Source organism: Vipera ursinii (assembly GCF_947247035.1).
Source record: "Vipera ursinii genome assembly, chromosome: 6".
Taxonomy (NCBI): Eukaryota; Metazoa; Chordata; class Lepidosauria; order Squamata; family Viperidae; genus Vipera; species Vipera ursinii.
In genome coordinates, this window is record NC_139515.1 from 89,622,564 (window position 1) to 89,643,852 (window position 21,289).

The 21,289-nt window shown below is 53.4% G+C and overlaps 1 protein-coding gene across 1 annotated transcript in view; it reads left to right on the top strand.

Moving 5' to 3' along the window:
• The window catches only part of SHANK3 (SH3 and multiple ankyrin repeat domains 3), a gene marked incomplete at both ends in the record, with an annotated part of 484,200 nt that overhangs the window by 360,440 nt on the left and 102,471 nt on the right, over positions 1-21,289 (top strand). Inside the window, 4 exons of the mRNA XM_083365407.1 lie at positions 533-649; positions 1,597-1,674; positions 4,160-4,226; positions 14,279-14,588. Of these exons, the coding sequence (XP_083221533.1) occupies positions 533-649; positions 1,597-1,674; positions 4,160-4,226; positions 14,279-14,588 (572 nt within the window). The remainder of the gene's footprint in view (positions 1-532; positions 650-1,596; positions 1,675-4,159; positions 4,227-14,278; positions 14,589-21,289) is intronic.

Consider the following 21,289-nt stretch of genomic DNA (forward strand, 5'->3'; position numbering starts at 1 on the left):
ACGTGATCCAAATTCAGACACTTAGCAACTGATTCATACTTACGACGGTTGCAGTGTCCCGGGGGTGTGTGATCCCCCCCCTTTTGTAACCTTCCAACAAGCAAAGGTGCAGAGGAGGCCAGATTCACTTAACAACTGAGTGACACACTTAAGAACTTCAGTGATTTACTTAAAAACTGTGGCAGGAAAGGCCATAATAAAATGGGGGCGAAACTCACTTGGCAACAGAAATGTTGAGCTCCGCTGTGGTTGTAAGGCGAGGACTGCCCGTCTCCTGGAGTTGCTGGCCGGCGCTTGTCCAGGGCTGCCTGGTTAGCGAGATGGGCGGCATCCAAATTGAATAAATCAGCAAAATGAGAAATAATTCAGAACGGGGCCAGAGAGGGATCAGAGGCTTTGGGAAGGCAGCCCCGGGGGAGGGTGGGCACCATGGGATTCGAAATCCGTGGTCTTCGGAGTGGGAGCTGTAGCACAGAGGGTGACGGGCCTTGAAGTGGGCTCTGAATGCGAGTCCTGCCTCCCTCCCGAGCAGGCCTGCCGCTACGGACACGTTCAGCACCTGGAGCACCTCCTCTTCTATGGGGCTGACATGACGGCCCAGAACGCCTCGGGAAACACTGCCCTGCACGTCTGCGCCCTCTACAACCAGGTGAGCCCCCCCCCCCCACAGACACACCGACACACACACGCTACTGCCCCCCCCCTCCTCTGGCATCCCTCCGTCCTTCCCTTTTTCTTTCCCTCTTCTTCTTCCTGAACATTAATGCTAAGTTTTTTATTTATTTATTTTTTATTTTAATTCCATTTATATCCCGCCCTTCTCCGAAGACTCAGGGCGGCTTACAAGCTTAGCAGTAGCCTTCATTCTATGTATATGCCTGCTTATTAGGGCTTTCACACACACACCCCAAGCGGCATTATTACAAAGTCAGCTTAATTGCCCCCAACAATCTGGGTCCTCATTTTACCTACCTGGGAAGGATGGAAGGCTGAGTCCACCTTGAGCCTGGTGGGACTCGAACCTGCACTAATGGCAGGCAGCTGGGGTTACTTAAGGAGGCATTAGCCCACTGCTCCACCAAGGCTGTATAAAAAAGTTCCATTTACTTTTCAACATTGCTCCGAGGCAAGTGGGCTTTGTGAAGGGGGGGGTCTAGTGTGGACAGGGGGATCAAATTCACACACACACCCCAGTTCCTGCAGTGCCTTCTGTGTCTCCAGAGCTGGCAGGGGACGGAGGGAACTGCAGGGTCCTCTTGCAAGGGGTAACCGGACGGAGCTCAGGGCTAGCCTGGCTTGGCTCCCTTGTCCGAATCCAGGAGTTTGGACCAGGAGGCCCACACCCTCCCCTGGGCTGGGGGGGAGGCAAGAGGCCTGGGAGGAGCTGGCCCTGCAGAGACCCTGCCCGTCCTACTGGGGCCCTGAGCCTTGCTCCTTTTCCCGGCAATGCACGGGGAGGGTCCAGCCGTGGGGGCTCCAAAGAAGGGAAGCCAGCCCCGTTGTCCCCCTCCAGCACCCCCTTTGGCTTGACTAGGCCAGAGATGCCCACCTCTGCCCAGCCAGGAGAGTTGACGCTGCCCTCCTTTCCTCTGCCAGGAGAGCTGTGCCCGGGTTCTCCTCTTCCGGGGAGCCAGCAAAGAGATCCGGAACTACAACAGCCAGACGGCGTTTCAGGTAGGGCCATGGCGGGCTCTGGAAGAGGGACCCTCTGCTTCCTCCTCTCTCGGGGGGGGGTGTGTGCCAGGGGAGACCCCCCAGGGGTGCAGGGGATCCTGCCCAGGCTTGGAGACCAAGATGAAGGAAAGGCAGGGGCTGCTCCCGCCCACCCACCCTTTGGGAAGGCCTGTGTCCTCCTGTCGCAGCCCCCCAGCCGATCCGGGACCTCGCGGCCGGTGACTGAGAGAGGAGCCGGCAGCCGGCTTCAGTCGCCAGGAAGGCCGAGGCAGTCCTAAGCTGCAGGGACAGAGGGATGGGATAAAGATCACCTGGAGGGTTAATACTACTTGGTAAGGCCTTGGTGAGACCACACGTGGATTACGGCATCCAGTTTTGGTAACCATGTTATAAAGAAGATATTGAGATTCTAGAAAGACAGCAGAGAAGAGCAACAGAGATGATTAAAGAGCCGGAGGCTAAAACATACGAAGAACGGTGGCAGGATTTGGGTCTCGTCTAGAGAAAAGGGGGAACATGAGAGCGTTATTTCAGTATTTGAGGGGCTGCCACAAAGAGGAGGGGGGGTCAACTTATTCTCCAAAGCACCTGAAGGCAGGACAAGAAGCAATGTATGGAAACTAACCAAGGAGAGAAGCAACCTGGAACTAAGGAGAAACTTCCTGACAGTTAGAACAACTAACCAGTGGAACCACCTGCCTCTAGAAGCGGTGAATGCTCCAACACTGGGAGTTTTTAAGAAGAGACTGGACGGCCATTGGTCCGAAATGGCACAGGGTCTCCTTCCTGAGCAGGGGGTCGGGCTAGAAGACCTCCTCTTCCAACTCTGTTATTCTGTCATTAAAGCAGAGCTCAGCTGGGGGATCAAACCACGGAGCCAGACTTGCTCCAGAAAAGGGACGAGGCTCCTCCTGACCAAGCCCAGGCAGGGCAGGGCATTTCCAGCAGCCTCTGAGTCCTGCTGGGCGCTGAGACTGGCATGAATTTCCCCCTCCCCTGCATTCATCCGTCTCGGCCAACGTGAGACAGGCGCTTTGTGATTTCCCATTTCACACCCGTCTGTATCCGTTACATACTTTTTTTTAAATCCCATTTATATCCCGCCCTTCTTACAATCTAAAGCACAAATCAAATGTGCTTAGCAATAGCCTTCATTCTATGTATATGCCTGCTTGTTAGGGCTTTCACACACACCCCAAGCGGCATTATTACAAAGTCAGCTTAATTGCCCCCAACAATCTGGGTCCTCATTTTACCTACCTGGGAAGGATGGAAGGCTGAGTCAACCTTGAGCCTGGTGGGACTCGAACCTGCACTAATTGCAGGCAGCTGGTGTTACTTAAGGAGGCATTAGCCCACTGCTCCACCAAGGCTTCAAGTCAGGAAGCCGCCCCTTGGATCAGTTCAAGTTCCAGGCCTTGTTGGGGGGGGGATTAGACCTCTGCCGGAGCCTCTTTGCCCGAGGGTCCTCAGAGAAGAGGTGGAGCTTATCTCCTCTTGGGCCTGGGGAGGGGGGGTCACAGCAGGCGGAGCACCCCAAGCAGCCCTGAATCCCCCCCCCCGGCTGGGAGCTGGAGAAGGGAAGCCAAGTGGGGCCAGGTTAGCCTCCCCGCTGCCCCTTCTCACCTCCTGCTCCAGATCCACACAGAAAGAGTTCAACTAGCTACTTTAGTGCTGTGGGCCTATTTTGCAGGAATCTTCCCATTTTGCGCCTGGGTCGGATTGCTTAAGGTTCGACAGCACTCAAAGGGGGTCAGACTTCACCCTCTCGTTCCCATGTAGGGATGCCAGACTGATTCCCCGTTGGACTCCTCCGCCTGGCTGGCCAGTCTCTCTCTCTCTCTCTCTCCAACACTGCCTGCCAGCCTTCTCCACCACTGGCTGCCTTTGGCTGGTCAGCGGTTGGGGTGGAGCCGATACCTTTAAGAGGGCGGCATCAGGGCGCAGAGGGCATCACAACTGCCCCAACTCCATTGCGCAGCTTTTCACTTGCTGGTAGGGTGGGCGACCACTTCCCGATTCTGCCTCTTCTGGTCCAGTCCAGATGGCCTCGGGGCCATCAGATTCCCACCAGCCTGAGGGGGCTCCTTTCCCTCTGAATGAGAGCACGGGGTGGGGGGGAATGTAGGCCGAGTCCTGATATGCTTGGCAAGGGAAGCTGAATGAGGGTCCCTGGCCCTTTTCTCCTGACCCCAGGGGGCCTCCTCCTTTCAGAGACATCTCCCCCAGGTCTTCCAAAGGTTTCTGGGGGTCCCAAGGGGCTAAGAACGCAACTTGCCATGTCCATCTCTTCCTGGGCTCCCATCTGGCTGCAAACAAACGTCTCCGGGCTTGGCAGCTTGGACGGAGCGCGCCCATTCCTGTGTCCCTGTAAGAAGTCTAAGCAAAGGGCCTACTTTGCAGGGCTGTTGTGAGGCGGAGTGGCACTCAAAGAACTCTCTGTGGTCAGCAGCCGTCCGGCTCACTCTGGCCTCTTTGCTTGCAGGTGGCCATTATTGCGGGGAACTTTGAACTGGCAGAAATCATCAAAACCCACAAAGAGTCCGACGTTGGTAAGTGTGTGTGTGACCTTTGGCTTTCTGTAGCACTGAGAAACTGGGGGTGGGCAACCCCTGGAGTCCTGCCAGGAAGGATGAGGGCCCCTCCCGGGAGTGTCAAGGACAGGGGGCTCAGCAGGTAGCTGTAGCACAGGGCGCCCTCCTTCCTTCCTTCCTTCCTTCCTTCCTTCCTTCCTTCCTTCCTTCCTTCCTTCCTTCCTTCCTTCCTTCCTTCGCACTTAGCAATAGCACTTAGACTTCTATACTGCCCCACAGTGCTTGACAGCCCTCTCTAAGTGGTTTACAGGGTCAGCCTCTTGCCCCCCCATCAATGTGGGTCCTCATTTTACCGACCTCAGAAGGATGGAGGGCTGAGTCAACTTTGAACCGGTCAGGATCGAACACCTGGCAGTTGGCAGTGAGTCAGCCTGCAGTACTGCACTCTAACCACTGCACCACCAAGGCTTCCAGCAGTTGGGTCAGTCCAGGCCCAGGGACGTGGCTTCTGCCAGAGCATTGGCTGCTTGGCCCAGGTCAAGGTCCTGCCACTCGTGGGTGCCCACGCCAGGCGAGCCGGGTGTGAAGAGACGCGCAGGTTGCACCTGGAGGGCACGCCAGACGTTTCGGCCTCAGCGCCCTCCGTGGCACGGCTGCAAATTCTTTCGCAGTCGTTCCGGAACGCTGGGCACAGAATCAGGACCTTCGCTTAGGGACGGCTGACGAAACCGTTCCAAAATTAAAATGTCCTGCTGGAAAGGAAAGGCCTGCCAGATTTGGGGGCGCAACCGCCCGGCTGATCCTGAAATCGCAACCAGGAGGCGGTGTTTCGAGAGGAACCAATTATATTGATGTCCCCACACGGTGTGTGTAATTGTATGATTCGTTACAGTTTAATTAACTGCGTTGCCCAGAAATGACAGCCAGGTTTTCTTCCTTAATTGGTTTCTCTGGCTTTGGGGCTCCCTTTGAAAAAGGATTCCATTTGAAACACGTCGGGATCAAGAGAGGCTCTGAAAACAGCACGTGCTTCCGAAAGGAGAGAATAACCGCGTGGGAAGGGGCCTTGGAGGTCTTCTAGTCCAACCCCCTGCTCAAGCAGGAGGCCCTCTCCCATTCCGGACGAGCGACCGGCCTCTTCTTAAGAAAAGAGGCTTTCAAGGTCACGGGAGAAAGTGCCCAAATTAAGACGGGAGGGCTTTGCAGAGCTGCAGCCGGCAGGGTCGGGGGTCCCCTGAGCCCCAAAGAAACAAGGGCAGAGCCTCTCCCCACCCTTTGGAGACGCCAGGAGCCCCGGGGCCCCAGACGGGCAGGGATCGGCTGAGGGGAGGGGGCTCCAAAGAAAGGGAGAGGAAGGGGCTTCTGGACCCCCCTCCTCTCCCAGGGCCAGAGAAAAGGGCCTCAGGGGGAAGGAAGGGGGTGGCTGGGGAGACCGATGCAGAGTGAAGAGTCAAAGAATTGGAGAATGGACAGGTAGGAAGGTTCCATGGAGATCATCTAGTCCCATCTCTTGCCGAGTGCAGAAACCACCCCTGCGGTGCCACCTGGGTTTTCACAGCCTGGTTCTGGGGCCCCCGTGAATGGCCCCCACCCCGTTAGCCTTCCGTAAAGCTTTAAAGACACGGTGAGGCTCCCCAGCCTGGGACACCCCAGGCGCCCAGACCCCCCCTCCCCCTACCTTCTTAACAGGCCAGGCCTCTTGCTTTAGATGCGCTCAAATCAGACGTTTTAGCGTTTTTTAGGGTTTTAATGGTTTTTGTTTTTAAAACGCCTTTAAGATTTTAATTGTAATATGTTTCTGAATTGTGAGCCGCCCAGAGTGGTTTGCTGAGCTGGGGGGGGGGCTACAGAAATCATATAAACAAATACCTTCCTTCCCTGAGCCTGCCGTGGTTTTTGGCCTGGGGGGACCATTCAGTCGTTCCTCCAACCCCCCCCCCCGCCCCCGCTTTGCTCCGGAGGAAATTCCCCCAAAGGCTCCCAGAGCAAAGAGCGGAGAGGCTGTTCTCGCCTGGGCCAGGCTTTGAGGCAGAGAAGGCAATTAGAGAAGCAAACCTTGCTGTCATTTCTGGGTGAGATGGTTAATTAAAGCGTAACCAATCATACAAACAACCATGAGGGGACATGGATATAATTGGTTGCTATCAGGATTAACAGTACATCCGAAATCAATGATGGTGATTAAGGAAAGCAAGAACCCAGCGCTCTGAAATGGCTTAAAATAGGAGGAAGGGAAATGAGTCAGAGTTTGAAATAGTTGTTGTTAGTTGCAAAGTCGTGTCCGACCCATCGCGACCCCATGGACAACGTTCCTCCAGGCCTTCCTGTCCTCTACCATCTTCTGGAGTCCATTTAAGCTCACGCTTCCTGCTTCGATGACTCCATCCAGCCACCTCCTTCTCTGTCGTCCCCTTCTTCTCTTGCCCTCAACCTTTCCCAGCATGAGGCTCTTCTCCAGTGAGTCCTTCCTTCTCATTAGGTGGCCAAAGGATTTGAGTTTTAGCTTCAGGATCTGGCCTTCTAAAGAGCAGTCGGGGTTGATCTCCTCTAGGACTGACCGGTTTGATCGCCTTGCAGTCCAAGGGATTCGCAGGAGTCTTCTCCAGCACCACAGTTCAAAGGCCTCCATTCTTTGACGCTCAGCCTTTCTTATGGTCCAACTTTCACTGCCATTCATTGCAACTGGGAAGACCACAGCCTTGACTATACGCACTTTTGTTGACAGGGTGATGTCACTGCTTTTTAGTGTGCTCTCTAGATTTGCCATGGCTTTCCTCCCCAGGAGCAAACGTCTTTTAATTTCTTGGCTGCAGTCCCCATCTGCGGTGATCTTGGAGCCCAGGAAAATAAAATCTGTCACTACCTCCATTTCTTCCCCATCTATTTGCCAGGAATTGAGAGGGCCGGATGCCATGATCTTGGTTTTCTTAATGTTAAGTTTCAAACCAACTTTTGCACTCTCCTTCTTCACTCGCAACAAGAGACTCTTCAGTTCCTCTTCACTTTCTGCCATCAGAGTGGTATCATCTGCATATCTTAGGTTGTTGATGTTTCTTCCGGCAATCTTAATTCCAACTTTTGATTCATCTAGCCCTGCCTTTCTCATGATGTGCTCTGCATATAAGTTAAATAGGCAGAGCGACAGTATACAGCCTTGCCGGACTCCTTTCCCAATTTTGAACCAATCAGTGGTTCCGTGTCCAGTTCTCACTGTTGCTTCTTGGCCCGCATATAGATTTCTCAAGAGACAAATAAAATGGTCTGGTACTCCCATCTCTTTAGGAACTTGCCACAGTTTGTTGTGATCCACACAATCAAAGGCTTTAGCATAGCCAATGAAGCAGAAGTAGATGTTTTTCTGGAACTCCCTAGCTTTCTCCATGATCCAGTGTATGTTGGCAATTTGATCTCTAGTTCCTCTGCCTCTTCGAAATCCTGCCTGTACTTCTGGTAGTTCTCGATCCACATACTGCTGGAGTCTAGCTTGTAGGATTTTAAGCATAACTTTACTAGCATGAGAAATGAGTGCAATGGTGCGATAGTTTGAACATTCTTTGGCACTGCCTTTCTTTGGAATTGGAATGTAAACTGATCTTTTCCAATCCTGTGGCCACTGTTGAGTTTTCCAAATTTGCTGGCAAACTGAGTGTAGCACTTTTACTGCATTGTCTTTTAAGATTTTGAATAGCTCAGCTGGAATACTGTCACCTCCACTAGCTTTGTTGTTGCTCAGCTTTTCTAAGGCCCACTTCACTTCACATTCTAGGATGTCTGGCTCAAGGTCAGTGACCATCTCATCATGGTTATCAGGGATGTTAAGCTCATTCTTATATAGTTCTTCTGTGTAATTTTGCCACCTCTTCTTAATCTCTTCTGCCTCTGTTAGGTCCCTGCCATTTTGGTCCTTTATCATGCCCATTTTTGCATTAAACATTCCCTTCATCTCTCCAATTTTCTTGAAAAGATCTCTGGTCTTCCCTATTCTATTGTTTTCTTCTATTTCTTTGCACTGTTCATTTAAGAAGGCATTCTTATCTCTTCTAGCTATTCTCCGGAATTCTGCATTCATTTGGGTGTATCTTTCTTTTTCTCCCTTGCCTTTCACTTCCCTCCTTTCCTCAGCTATTTGCAAAGCTTCCTCGGACAGCCATTTTGCTTTCTTGCATTTCTTTTTCTTTGGGATGGTTTTGGTTGCTACCTGTTGTACAATGTTGCGAACCTCTGTCCATAGTTCTTCAGGCACTCTGTCTATCAGATCTAATTCCTTAAATCTATTTGTCACCTCTACTGTATATTCAACAGGGATATGACTTAATTTATACCTGACTGGCCTAGTGCTTTTCCCTACTTTCTTTAATTTAAGCCTAAACTTTGCAACAAGAAGCTCATGGTCTGAGCCACAGTCAGCTCCTGGTCTTGTTTTTACTGACTGTATAGAGCTTCTCCATCTTTGGCTGCAGAGCATATAGTCAATCTGATTTCTGTGTTGACCATCTGGTGATGTCCATGTGTAGAGCCGTCTCTTGGGTTGTTGGAAAAGAGTGTTTGCTATGACCATCGTATTCTCTTGACAGAATTCTATCAGCCTGTGCCCTGCTTCATTTTGCACTCCAAGGCCAAACTTGCCTGTTATTCCGGTTATCTTTTGGCTTCCTACTTTAGCATTCCAATCCCCCATGATGATAAGGACATCATTTTTTGGTGTTAGTTCTATAAGGTGCTGTAGGGCTTCATAAAACGGTAAAGGTAAAGGTTCCCCCGCACATGCGTGCTAGTCGTTTCCGACTCTAGGGGCCGGTGCTCATCTCCGTTTCAAAGCTGAAGAGCCAGCGCTTGTCCGAGGACGTCTCCGTGGTCATGTGGCCGGCATGACTAGACGCCAAAGGCGCACAGAACGCTGTTACCTTCCCACCGGAGTGGTCCCTATTTTTCTACTTGCATTTTTACATGCTTTCGAACTGCTAGGTTGGCAGAAGCTGGGACGAGTAACAGGCGCTCACTCTGTTATGTGGCACTCGGGATTCGACCCGCCAAACTGCCAACCTTCTGATCAACAGGCTCAGCGTCCTAACCCACTGAGCCACCGCATCCCTTAGGGCTTCATAGAACCGGTCAATTTCATCCTCTTCAGCACCAGTGGTTGGGGCATAGACTTGGACTACTGTGATATTGAATGGTTTGCCTTGGATTCGAACTGAGATCATTCTGTCATTTGGGGGATTGTATTCCAATATAGCTTTTCCTACTCTTTTATTGACTATGAAGGATAGTCCATTTCTTCTGAGGGATTCTTGCCCGCAGTAGTATACCTGATGGTCATCTGAATTAAATTCACCCATTCCTGTCCATTTTAGTTCGCTGATTCCTAAGATGTCGATGTTCAGTCTTGTCATCTCTTGTTTGACCACGTCCAGCTTTCCTTGATTCATGGATCTTACATTCCAGGTTCCTATGGAGAAAAAATCTTTACAGCATCGGACTTTCCTTTCACCACCAGACACATCCACAGCTGAGCGTCCTTTCGGCTTTGGCCCAGTCGCTTCATTCTTTCTGGCGCTACTAGTACTAGCTCTCTGCTCTTCCCTAGTAGCATATTGGACGCCTTCCGACCTGAGGGGCTCATCTTCCAGCGTCATATCGTTTTGCCTTTTGGTACTGTCCATAGGGTTTTCATGGCAAAGATACTGGAGTGGGTTGCCATTTCCTTCTCCAGTGGATCACGTTTTGTCAGAACTCTCGGCTATGACCTTTCCATCTTGGGTGGCCCTGCATGGCATAGCTCATAGCTTCATTGAATTACGCAAGCCCCTTCGCCACGACAAGGCAGTAATCCATGAAGGGGATAAATTTGCTAGATAGACCAAATCTGAGTGAGTGGCAAAGCATAAGCACACTGTCAAGGCGGGACTAGAACTCGCCATCTCCTGGTGATTGGCCCAAAGTCACCCAGTTGGCTTTCATGCCTAAGGTGGGACTAGAACTCACCGTCTCCTGGTGATTGGCCCAAAGTCACCCAGTTGGCTTTCATGCCTAAGGTGGGACTAGAACTCACCGTCTCCTGGTGATTGGTCCAAAGTCACCCAGCTTGTTTTCATGCCTGAGGCGGGACTAGAACTCACCGTCTCCTGGTGATTGGTCCAAAGTCACCCAGCTGGCTTTCATACCTGAGGTGGGACTAGAACTCACCGTCTCCTGGTGATTGGTCCAAAGTCACCCAGCTGGTTTTCATGCCTGAGGCGGGACTAGAACTCACCGTCTCCTGGTGATTGGTCCAAAGTCACCCAGCTGGCTTTCATGCCTGAGGCGGGACTAGAACTCACTGGATCCAGCTCAAGGAGTGCTCCAAAGACACCCCCCCTTCCCTTCCTCCTTCCCTGTCATTTCTTTTTCCTTCCCTTCCCTCCCTTTCCTTCCTCCATTCTTCTTTCCTCCCTTCCTTTTGATTCCGGGCAGCTATTAAACCCAAAGAAGTCAAATAAAATTAACCACAGCCCATGATATTAAAAACGTTTTGGAAGACCAGTGCCCACATGAATGGCTGGTAGGTCTCAGATGGGTAAACTCAGCCCTGGGGCGGGGGTGGGGGTCTCATTTCGTTTGATACCATCCATCATGGCCTCTGGAGGTTGGGAGGAGCCCTAATTTGGCAGTAATTCTTCTCCTTCCTCCTCCTGGGAGAAGCCGGAGGACCACCTGCTCCCAGGAGGAGGATGGCAGAGAGATTCTCTCTCTAAAGCTCCCCCCCATGCTGGGCTGATAGAGCGCCCTGTTCTCTCACCCCCCCTTTTAACATCCCCACGCAGCCCCAAGAAAGAGCGCCCACCCACCCAGGGCCAGGCCCCCTCTGTGCTTGGGCGATGGGAGCCGTACCCCCCCTCTCCCGCCCAAGACGAGCCGCAGGTGAGGCACCAGAAGGGCTCCTCTCCGCCCCGTCTGAGACTCCAGAGCTGCTTTTCCCGAAAGGCAACTGGACTGCGTTTGGTTCTCTTCCTCTAGAAAACGTTTCGCTTCCCATCTAAGAAGCTGCTTCGGTTCTGAACTGAAGAAGAAGAAGAAGAACTGAAGAAGCTTCCTGGATGAGAAGCGAAACGTTTTCAAGAGAAGGGGAAAAAACAGACACAAGAAACTCCAGTTGCCTTTTGGAAAAAGCAGCTTTGGGACAAGCCTGGCCTGGAGGATGGGGCATCTCCACGGACATCTCTCCTTTGAGATGGCACCCCATCTGTGTCAGGTCAGAAAAACACACACAAACACAGAGAGAGAGAGAGAGAGAGAGAGAGAGGCTGTAAGGAAGGACGCCTGCTCCCTCCTTGCGGGAGACAAAGGTTTTTATCGAGAGCGGCCCTCGTTCTGTTCAGTGGGACGGATGAGTAGTTAAGATTACTGTTTGCTCTGCCTGGTGCTATTATAATTGATGGCTTTAATCTTCCTGGTTTCCCGATCGGAGTCTGCACGGCTGACAGTCATTTACGGAGGAAGCCGCCCAGCAGCGAGCAAATTTTTAATGCCGGGAGAAACGTGGTGCTTTCACCTAGCCAGAGGGAAGCAGCCCCTGCAAGGTTTTCTTGCAAGCCGGGAGGGGTGAAAGCGGCCAGGTGGAGCAGCCGGGGGGGGGGGGGGAGGTCAGGGGCCAGGCTGCACCTGTTGGAATGTGAGAGGTTGCTGAACCACAGCTCCCAGCAGGCTCTGCCGGGAAGGCGCAGGATACTGGGACCGGAGGTCCCAGATGCGGCATAGATTATTTCCGCCCTGAGCAGCAGGGGGGGCAGCGGTCAGGATGGGGAGGGAAATGGACTTCCATCCAAAGAGACGGAATTGCAGGCAGAAGATGCAAAAAATTAAAGCTAGAGTAATGGCAGCTATCACATTTAAATGCCGATATTTTCTGGACGTTCCTCTGCTGTAATTTGTAACATACTTCTAGGTATCTAGGACAACAAAGGAGGATATTTGTAGCTCAGGGCTGAAATGAAGGGTGCTTGGGCCTCTCTGGGCTTGCTGCTTTCCTTGCAGACGTTTCATTACCAAACTAGGCAACATCGTCAGTGCTACTAAGGGGTTAAAGGTAAAGGTTCCCCCGCACAGGCGTGCTAGTCGTTTCCGACTCTAGGGGCCGGTGCTCATCTCCGTTTCAAAGCCGAAGAGCCAGCGCTTGTCCGAGGACGTCTCCATGGTCATGTGGCCGGCATGACTAGACGCCAAAGGCGCACGGAACGCTGTTACCTTCCCACCGTTGTGGTCCCTGTTTTTCTACTTGCATTTTTACGTGCTTTCGAACTGCTAGGTTGGCAGAAGCTGGGACGAGTAACAGGCGCTCACTCTGTTACACGGCACTCGGGATTCGACCCGCCAAACTGCCGACCATCTGATCGACAAACTCAGTGTCCTAATCCACTGAGCCACCGCGTCCCTAGTAAGGGATTAATAGACAATAAAAACTGAGAAACACCCCCCCCCCACTGCTTCCTAGCACTAATGACGTTACCTAGTTTGGTTGTGAAACATCTGCAAGAAAAAAATCCAAGCTCATAGAGCACCAAGGGCCCCTCCCTTCCAGATTCCCAGTTCCTTTAGATCTGGAGTGGCCGTATCCGTGGTCCGCTGTGGAACTCCTAGCCACTGGAAGTCACTCTTTGTAGCCCCTTTTTCAGTTTTGAGGGCACATTTATTCCAGTGAGAAAAAGGGAGTCAGGGAATCCACCTGTCTGGGTAGCTGACAGATCAGGAGTTTCAGGGGGCTGCTAGGAAAACTTTGGCCCCCAATTTGGGCCCAATCTAATCCATGGCATCTCTGAAGCCCCCCAAGAGCAGGAATCTATCTTTAAGGCATCGGGTCCACCCCAGCCCACCCCGCCACTAAACAGACCAATGTTTCTGTCACTTTGAATCCCAGTTTGAGGTCAGCATACGGGAGGGCAAGAATAATGGAGCTGGAAGGGGCCTCGGAGGTCTTCTAGTCCAACCCCCTGCTCAAACAGGGGATTGGCTGTCCAACCTTTTCTTAAAAACCTTTAAAGAGTTGGAGAAATCTCCTTTTAAAAAGTTGGCTGTGTTTTGGGCACTCCCCACAGTCAGAAGGCTGCGGAGGGGGGGGGGGTAAAAGGGAGCCAAGGGCACGGGAAATGCCTCCCCACGAGCAAAAGGGGCTCCGGGTGTTTATTGACACAAGCCAGCGGGTTTTTTTTTAGGCGGTTAGAAAGGCAGCAGCGCCGCTTCTCTGGAGCAGAGATAAAGCAGCGACCATCCCTTTAGGGCCGGGGTCCCCAAGCCCCGGTCCGTGGACCGGCACCGGTCCGGCTTGCCAGCAACCGGGCCGCACAAACCAGCGAAGCCCCATCCGCGGGATGCAGGCAGCAGGTGGAACAAGCCCACCCCCCCACCCGACCCGCGCTCCGCTGAAAAGCCTCTCTCCGCGGAGCCGCTCGCTGGTGCCCCGAAGTTGGGGGACGCTGCTTTAGGGCCGCCGGTTCCCCACCCGCCCCCTCCCTTGCCAGGCAAGCGGGCTGCCGGCTGCCTTAAGAGGGGGCGCGGAGGGGGTCTCGGAAGGTGGTCTGAGGATAGTCCCAGGTGCGCCTCCGGGTGAGAAACGGGTGGCGCCCCCAGGTCGCGCCAGCCTCGGCGGGCTGGTCGTCGGGGGACGGCTCCTTCTGGGGGGGAGAGCAGCGCCCCGGCTTCTGGCACCCCCCACCCCCGCCGCATGCTCCCACTTCCGCGCTCCTCTGCGCCGGAGGAATCCCCGCCAGAGCTCAGCCGCGGCTGCGGGATCCGTCCCTGTTGCAGCACGGAGATCTTTTTCCATTCGTGTTAACGTGGGTTTTTTTAAAAAAAAGATCCTAACGTGTGTTAACATACATTGCACGATACGCCACAGGCGAAATGAATCAACCGAGGCGGGCGGGCGGCCGTTCCGGACCTCGGGGCCGCTCTCCCGCCCGCCTTCAGCCGGAGCGCCTCGGAGTCTCGGAGTCGGCCGGCCGGGAAGTTTCCCCGGGGCGCGCGGGGGGGGGGGCGGCGGCGGGTCCGGCCGTGCTAACCTTGCCCCCCCCTCTCTCTCTCTCTCTCCCCCGCAGTGCCTTTCCGCGAGACCCCGAGCTACAGCAAGCGGCGGCGGCTGTGGGGGGCGTCGGGCGGGCTCTCCTCCCCGCGCCTGCTCCAGCGCTCGGCCAGCGACAACAACCTGAAGTCGGAGAGCCGCCCGCCCCGCTCGCCGGCGCCCTCGCTCCGCGGCCTCCCCCCGCAGCTGCTGGCCCAGATGCGGGAGGCGGCGGGCGAGGCCGGCCCCCGCGGCGCCCCCGGCCGCTCCCCGTCGCTGCAGCGCGTGCGGGAGGAGCGGGAGGCCGAGGCGCCCTCCCTGCGCAGGAGCGGCCGCGCCAGGGCCAGGTGAGCGGCGGGGCCCCGGGCGGGTGGGCGGGAGCCCTTCCCCCTGGCCCGTCCCGCGGGTTCTTTTATCCGCCTTTATAAGTAACTCCAGGCTACGAAGGACACCCCGGCTTCTTCCTCCCCCCTCTTCTTGTTTCCCCACAACAACCCTGCGGAGTGGGTTGGTATGAGAACTCACCACTTCCTGGCGATTGGCCCAAAATCACCCTGCTGGCTTTCATGCCTAAGGCGCGGCTAGAAGTCACTGTCTCCTGATGATTGGCCCAAAGTCCCTAGCCAGCTTAAGGCAGGACTAGAACTCAGAATCTCCTAGCGGCTGGCCAAAAGTCACCCAGCCGGCTTTTGTGGCTAAGGTGCAACTAGAATTCACCGTCTCCTGGTTTCTAGGCCAGCACCTTCACCGCACCACACTGGTTCTAACTGACCGTCTCACAGATGTGACCGTGATTCTTTGTCCCTGGTCCTACATGGGAAGGAGAGAAGCTTTGAGCCGAGAGGTTTCCCCTCTCCTCGACCCCGGTGTGGGGGTGGGGGAGGACGGTTCCCGTGGACGGTGCAGCCACAAGCGGGGACCCTGCCATCAACCTGAAGGGTGCCACGTAAACCTGGGGGCGCTCGGACTGCAGCACAAGAGTCCCTTTCTTGTTTGATCCTGGTTGGTTGGTTAAATCGTGGGCTGTTTGTCAGGGGAGAGGGGTCGGCCTCCTCTGCACGTGCAGCTGCCTGGCCGTTCCGTGTGGGAGGAAGTAGGACGGCCCGCCTGAGCCTGGAGGAGCAAAGATTTAGAGAAGTCTTGCCCTCTTCTGGAAACTTTTTTCCCCTCCCGTGTTCCTGACTGCTTTTCTCTCCTCAAACTTCATCCGTCCACAGGTGGTTTGCTGACCAGGTGGAGATAGCTAGAGGCCATAGTCAATCTTGGTTTGCATTTAAGCCACAAGCCACCGACCTGGGCATCTTCCATAACCTAAAGTTTTTGAAGTTTTGGGAATCTTACCTAGTCCTGTCCTGTCTTCCCTCCCTCCAGCCCCCTCATTCTTCTCCCCTTCCCCCCACGGCTCTCCGGCTTGGCCAACAGGGAGCTGGGGGGTCTCTTGTGCTAGCTGGTCCTCAGAGAAGGAGAACAGGGAGGGGGGTTGGGGCTGAAAACGGATCAAGCCAGCTCCACCTGCAGGGATCCAGTAAGTGCTCAGACGAGGCAGACGAGGCTCTCCGGGGTCTGCGGTGGTGGGAAGAGACTTGACAGGCTCGAAGGCTGCGCGGAGGCTTCTGCCATCCCAACCTCTGGCTTTTGTAAGCAGGTGGGGGTGCCTGCGCCGTGTTTCTGTTGGGTTGTTTGTTTGGGCTCTGTGTAGATGGATGGACTGAATGGATTTGCATACTGTGTTTCGCCGTGTCCATCTTGTGATCTGGGGAACACACCGCACAAAACCTGCAGAGCTGAGGTCTCTAAAAGCCGCAGTCCAGTCCAGCCGTCCAGCTCAGCCTCTGCCGGCACCGGAGGGAGAAGCCGGGACTCCAGGACTTTATAGAAGGCGCACAGGGCCAAGCCCATCTGGGTCTCGGGGGAGGCCGTTCCAACAGGCAGGCCTGCCAATAAAGAAGGGTGGTCCTTGACTGACAACCATAATTGAATAACCAAGTTGGAAGGGAACTTGGGGGTCTTCTAGTCCACCCCCCCTGCTCAAGCAGGAGACCCTACACCATTCTGGACAAATAGCTGTCAAATGTCTTTGGAGCACCCACAACTTCTGGTGGCAAGCAGTTCCACTGGTTAATTGTTCTCACTGTCAGGAAATTCCTCCTTGGTTCTAGGTTGCTTCTCTCCTTGACTAGTTTCCATCCGTTCTTTCTTGTCCTGCCTTCAGGTGCCTTGGAGAATAGGGTGACCCCCTCCTCTTCTTTGTGGCAGCCCCTCAAATACTGGAAGGCTGCTATCATGCCCCCCCCCCGGTCCTTCTCTTCACTAGACTTGACGTAGACTCTCTGTGGACTTGGAGCAGGCACATGTTCCTCTTGGCCCTAGAAGAAGCAAGCCGGGCTGCCTTGGCTGAAGGCTTTGGTTGGAAGGCTGAGTGTGTTTCCACTCTCCTCTGTCTGGGGTGTCTCTTCTTCCAGGGGCCAAGACGGCTTCCCTGACCCCGTCCCACCACGAGCGACACCTGTGAGGGACCTTCAAAGCTTCCCAAGGAGAGCAACTTCAAGCTGACCACTGTCCTTTGTTCAGACAACCATCTCCACAATGACATGTGTGTAATTTCAATTGTCATTCGGCGGCTTCGGTCATCTGGCTCTAAGTGGCTGTGATGTTACGAAGGTAACAAGAAGAAATAAGCAAAAATGAGATGAATAAATTAAAGGCATGAAATCAGAAAAATGGAAAAGGAGCGTTGCTAACGGGAGTTGACACGTGTGCCACGTGTTGGTCACGCTTTTTGCTAACGGCCCCTCTGTCAACCTGTCATTTGCCACATTAGCCAGGCCCAGGAAGGGGGGGGACAACTGGTGGGGCCGGTCCCATATTGGGGGGGGCAGTTAGTAGGGGCTACGTCAGGTGGGGGGAGCAGCAGCTGGTCCCTGGCATGTCCAGGCCCAGATGTGGAAGCCACTGGATTTTGGAGAAGCACTTGTTGCGAGACGGCACTTTGAGAAAATGCAAAAGAATTCCCTTGTCGCTGTTAAATTTTATTCTGCTCCTTAAAACTAGAGCACCGGAGGCTAAAACATACGAAGAAGGGATGCAGGAATTGGGTACGTTTAGTCTAATGAAGAGAAGGACCAGGGCTGATAACGATAGCAGATATTTGAGGGTCTCCGAGAAAGAAGAGGGGTGGTCAACCTATTTTCCAAAGCAGCAGAAGGCAAAAGACAAGAAACAATGGTCGGAAACCAATCAAGTCGAGAGAGAAGCCACACCTGGAATGAAGGATAAACTTCCTAACGGCCAGGACAGTTGACCAGTGGGTGCTCCAACACTGGAGGCTCTCAAGAAGAGACTGGACAGCCATTGGTCTGATCTGGTATCAGGTCTCCTGCCTGAGCAGGGGGTTGGACTAGAAGACCTCCCAGGCCCCTTCCAGCTCTGTTCTTGCCTTCCCCTTGCAAGGCTGGTGGAGGGGTTCTCCAGAGCCTCCCTCTTACTTCGCAGCAGCGGTTTTCACGCAGTGTCCCCTTCGCTCTGATCTTGTGCCGTTTCTAATTCTGGCCGTGATGGGGAAGGACGCTTGGGACAAGGCTGGGTAATTAATGGATGTTCTTCTCCGTGGCCATTTGTCCCGGCAGATGACGGAGGCTGTCAGAGGCGCCTCTGCGGCACTTCGGGAGCGTTGAGCGGAACCCAGGTTGCCCGGTGTGTTATTGGTGCACCCTCCACTCTCCTCTCCCCTACGTGATCCTCACAAACGTCCGAAAAATGCCTTGTTGGTCTCGTGGGAATCCTGCAGGCTTTCTTGTGGGAAGCCAACAGAGGGGTTATCGGGGAATTGTGCGTGTGGTGCCGATACAGGCAAACCTCAACGTAACAACCATTTGTTTAGCGACCGTTCAAAGTTACAACAGCACTGAAAGATGCGATTTATGATCGTTTTTCACACTTTCACACCATTGCAGCCTCCCCCGTGGTCACGCGACCAAAATTCAGACGCTCCACAACAGGCTCACATTTATGACGGCCGCAGTGTCCCCCGGGGTCACGTGATTCCCCTTTGGCGACTTTCCCACAAGCAGAGTCAGTGTTGGAAGCCAGGTTCGCTTAACGGCTGTGTTCCTAACTTTAGAACTGCAGGGACTCACTTAACCGTATCCAGAAAGGGAGTAAAAGTGGGCAAAATTAACACTCGTCTCCGTTAGCAACAGAGATGTTGAGCTCGGTCGAGGAACGCCTGTATTGCTCTTCTGCTGGCGAGGAGTCGCACCTCCGGATGCCGGCGTGGGGTCCTCGGAGTTTGGCCGCTGCTGTGGGTGCGGCTGAATTGGAGCCCCCCCCATGAGCCACGCAGAGCCCCCCCCCGCTGGGAGGTGTGTCTTGCGCAATCCTGGATGACGCCGTGCGGAGCCTCGTCTTCCCCCTTGCTTAGCAACCGCATCCTCCCGGGAGGAGCCGGCCCCCTCCCAGGCAGCTCATCCTGCCCAAGCCGTCAGCCGGCTTCGAAGGCTGGCAGATTCTCCCACACTCTGGGAGCACCAGTTGTAAAATGAGAGAGACGCATTTCAGCCTCCAGGAGGAGCTTGCCTGGTGCCTCTAGGAAATGGGAGGGTTGCTTGGGGGAGACGCTCCCCATTGCATTCGTGGGCCCAGCTGGCGTGGTGGACGACTCTTCCCCCAGCTGTGGCTTTGGCCTCCTGGTCTTCTTGAGAGGATTTGCACCTCTAGGAAGGAGGCTGTTTTCCCCCTCTGAAGCTCCCCCATTTAAATCGGACTTCCCATCATCCCCATCCCGCGTGCTCAGAGACACCTGGAGGAGGCCAGATTAGAGAAAAGGGAAGCCCACCTCCCATCATCCCCAGCCTGCGTGCTCAGAGACACCTGCAGGATCCCAAATTAGAAAAATGGGTAGTCCGTCTCCCATCATTCCCAACCTGCATTCTCAGAGAGACTTGGAGGATCCCAATTTAGAGAAATGGGAAGTCTGTCTCCCATCATCCCCAGCCTGAATGCTCAGAGACATCTGGAGGAAGGAGAGAAAGATGTAGCCTCAATACCAGTAGCAATCCAGAAGGAGATCCGTAAAATCCTTCTGTGGCTTATTTTCCTGTAGTTTTAAGCATTACTTGGCTGGGTGATTTTAAGCATGGTTGGCTGAGGAATTCTGGGAGTTGAAGTCCACAGGTCTTAAAATTGCCTTATAATTCCTGAAGACCCGGAATTATGAACATACTTTCATAAATGATTAGGATGAGGGAATTGAAGGGGAACTCATTAAATTTGCAGCTGACACCAAACTGTCAGGAATAGCCAACACCCCAGAAGACAAGCTCAGGATCCAAAAAGATCTCGACAGACTTGAACAATGGAGAAAAGCAAAGTTTTACACCTGGGCAGGAAAACCAAAGGTACAGATTAGGCAAAACCTGGCTCAAAAAACAGTAACTGTGAGAGGGACCTTGGAGTCCTAGTGGACGATCGCTTAAATATGATCCAGCCATGTCCGGCGGCAGCCAAAAAAGCTCATACGATCCTTGATTGTATAGACAGAGGCGTAGAATCAAAATCAGGTGAAGTATTAGCAAGGCCTTAGTAAGGCCATATCTGGAATACTGCATCCAGTTTGGGTCACCACATTACCCAAAAGAATATTGTGGTTTTGGAAAAAGTGCAAAGAAGAGCAACTGGATGATTAAAGGTCTGGAGACAAAAATGTATCAAGAACAGTTGCAGGAATTGGGAATGGGCAACCTAACAAAGAGAAGGACTAGTGGGGGACACGATAGCAGAGTTCCAGCATTTGAGGGGCTGCCACAAAGAAGATGGAGGTCGACCTATTCCCCAAAGCCCCTGAAGGCAGGACAAGAAACCACAGTTGGAAACTTAATCAAGGAGAGAAGCAACCTGGAACTAAGGAGAAACTTCCTGACAGGGAGGACAATTAACCAGTGGAACAACCTGCCTCCAGAAGCTGTGAATGCTCCAACACTGGGAGTGTTTTAAGAAGAGACTGGACAGCCACTTCTCCGGAATGGCATAGGGTCTCCTGCTTGAGCAGGGGGGTGGGCTAGAAGGCCTCTTATATATAAGGGACGCAGTGGCTTAGTGGGTTAGGACGCTGAGCTTGTCGATCAGAAGGTCGGCAGTTTGGCGGGTCGAATCCCGAGTGCCGCGTAGCAGAGTGAGCGCCTGTTACTCGTCCCAGCTTCTGCCAACCTAGCAGTTCGAAAGCACGTAAAAAAAAATGCAAGTAGAAAAATAGGGACCGCTACGGTGGGAAGGGAACAGCGCTCCGTGCGCCTTTGGCGTCTAGTCATGCCGGCCACATGACCACGGAGACGTCCTCGGACAAGCGCTGGCTCTTCGGCTTTGAAACGGAGATGAGCACCGGCCCCTAGAGTCGGAAACGACTAGCACGCATGTGCGGGGGAACCTTTACCTTACATATATATATATATATATATATATCAGTAACAACAGGAAGGTACAATAAAGGGCAAGCGAAAATATAGTAGCTCTGGAAAAAGATATATAGGTTGATGAATAAGTAAGTAACATTTGTAGAAACTAAACCTACGTCCATAAAATGTTAATATAAAACTCGATCAATACTTTAACATGCTGTCAGGTCTAGACATACAGGCCATTTATTGCCCCAACTTTCCATTTTTAAACAATATGTTATTTTGACACACTGATAGTTATACAGCATGTTTCAATGCTTCGTGATGTATTATGTAAGTAGAAGACTAAATGCGAATAGGTGAGAAGAAACACGCAGATAAGGGCTGTCCTCGCTTAATAACGCCTGTTTAATGACCGTTTTTAGGGCACGGAGCCAAGAGCCAAATGGGTCTCCTTGAGACCTGCCAAGGTCACGGGGGGAGGGGGGCGCTCTGGTGCTGGTACCGAATTCAGGAGAAAGAACGGGACGTCCCAGGGACCCTTGCCTGCCTCCCTTCCTCCCCCCGGTCGCTTCATTGGCCTTTTACTTTGGGGGATTATTTTAAAATATATAAGCAGCTGGTCCTCAATAAGCAAAGCCAGTGGGGAAGCCGGA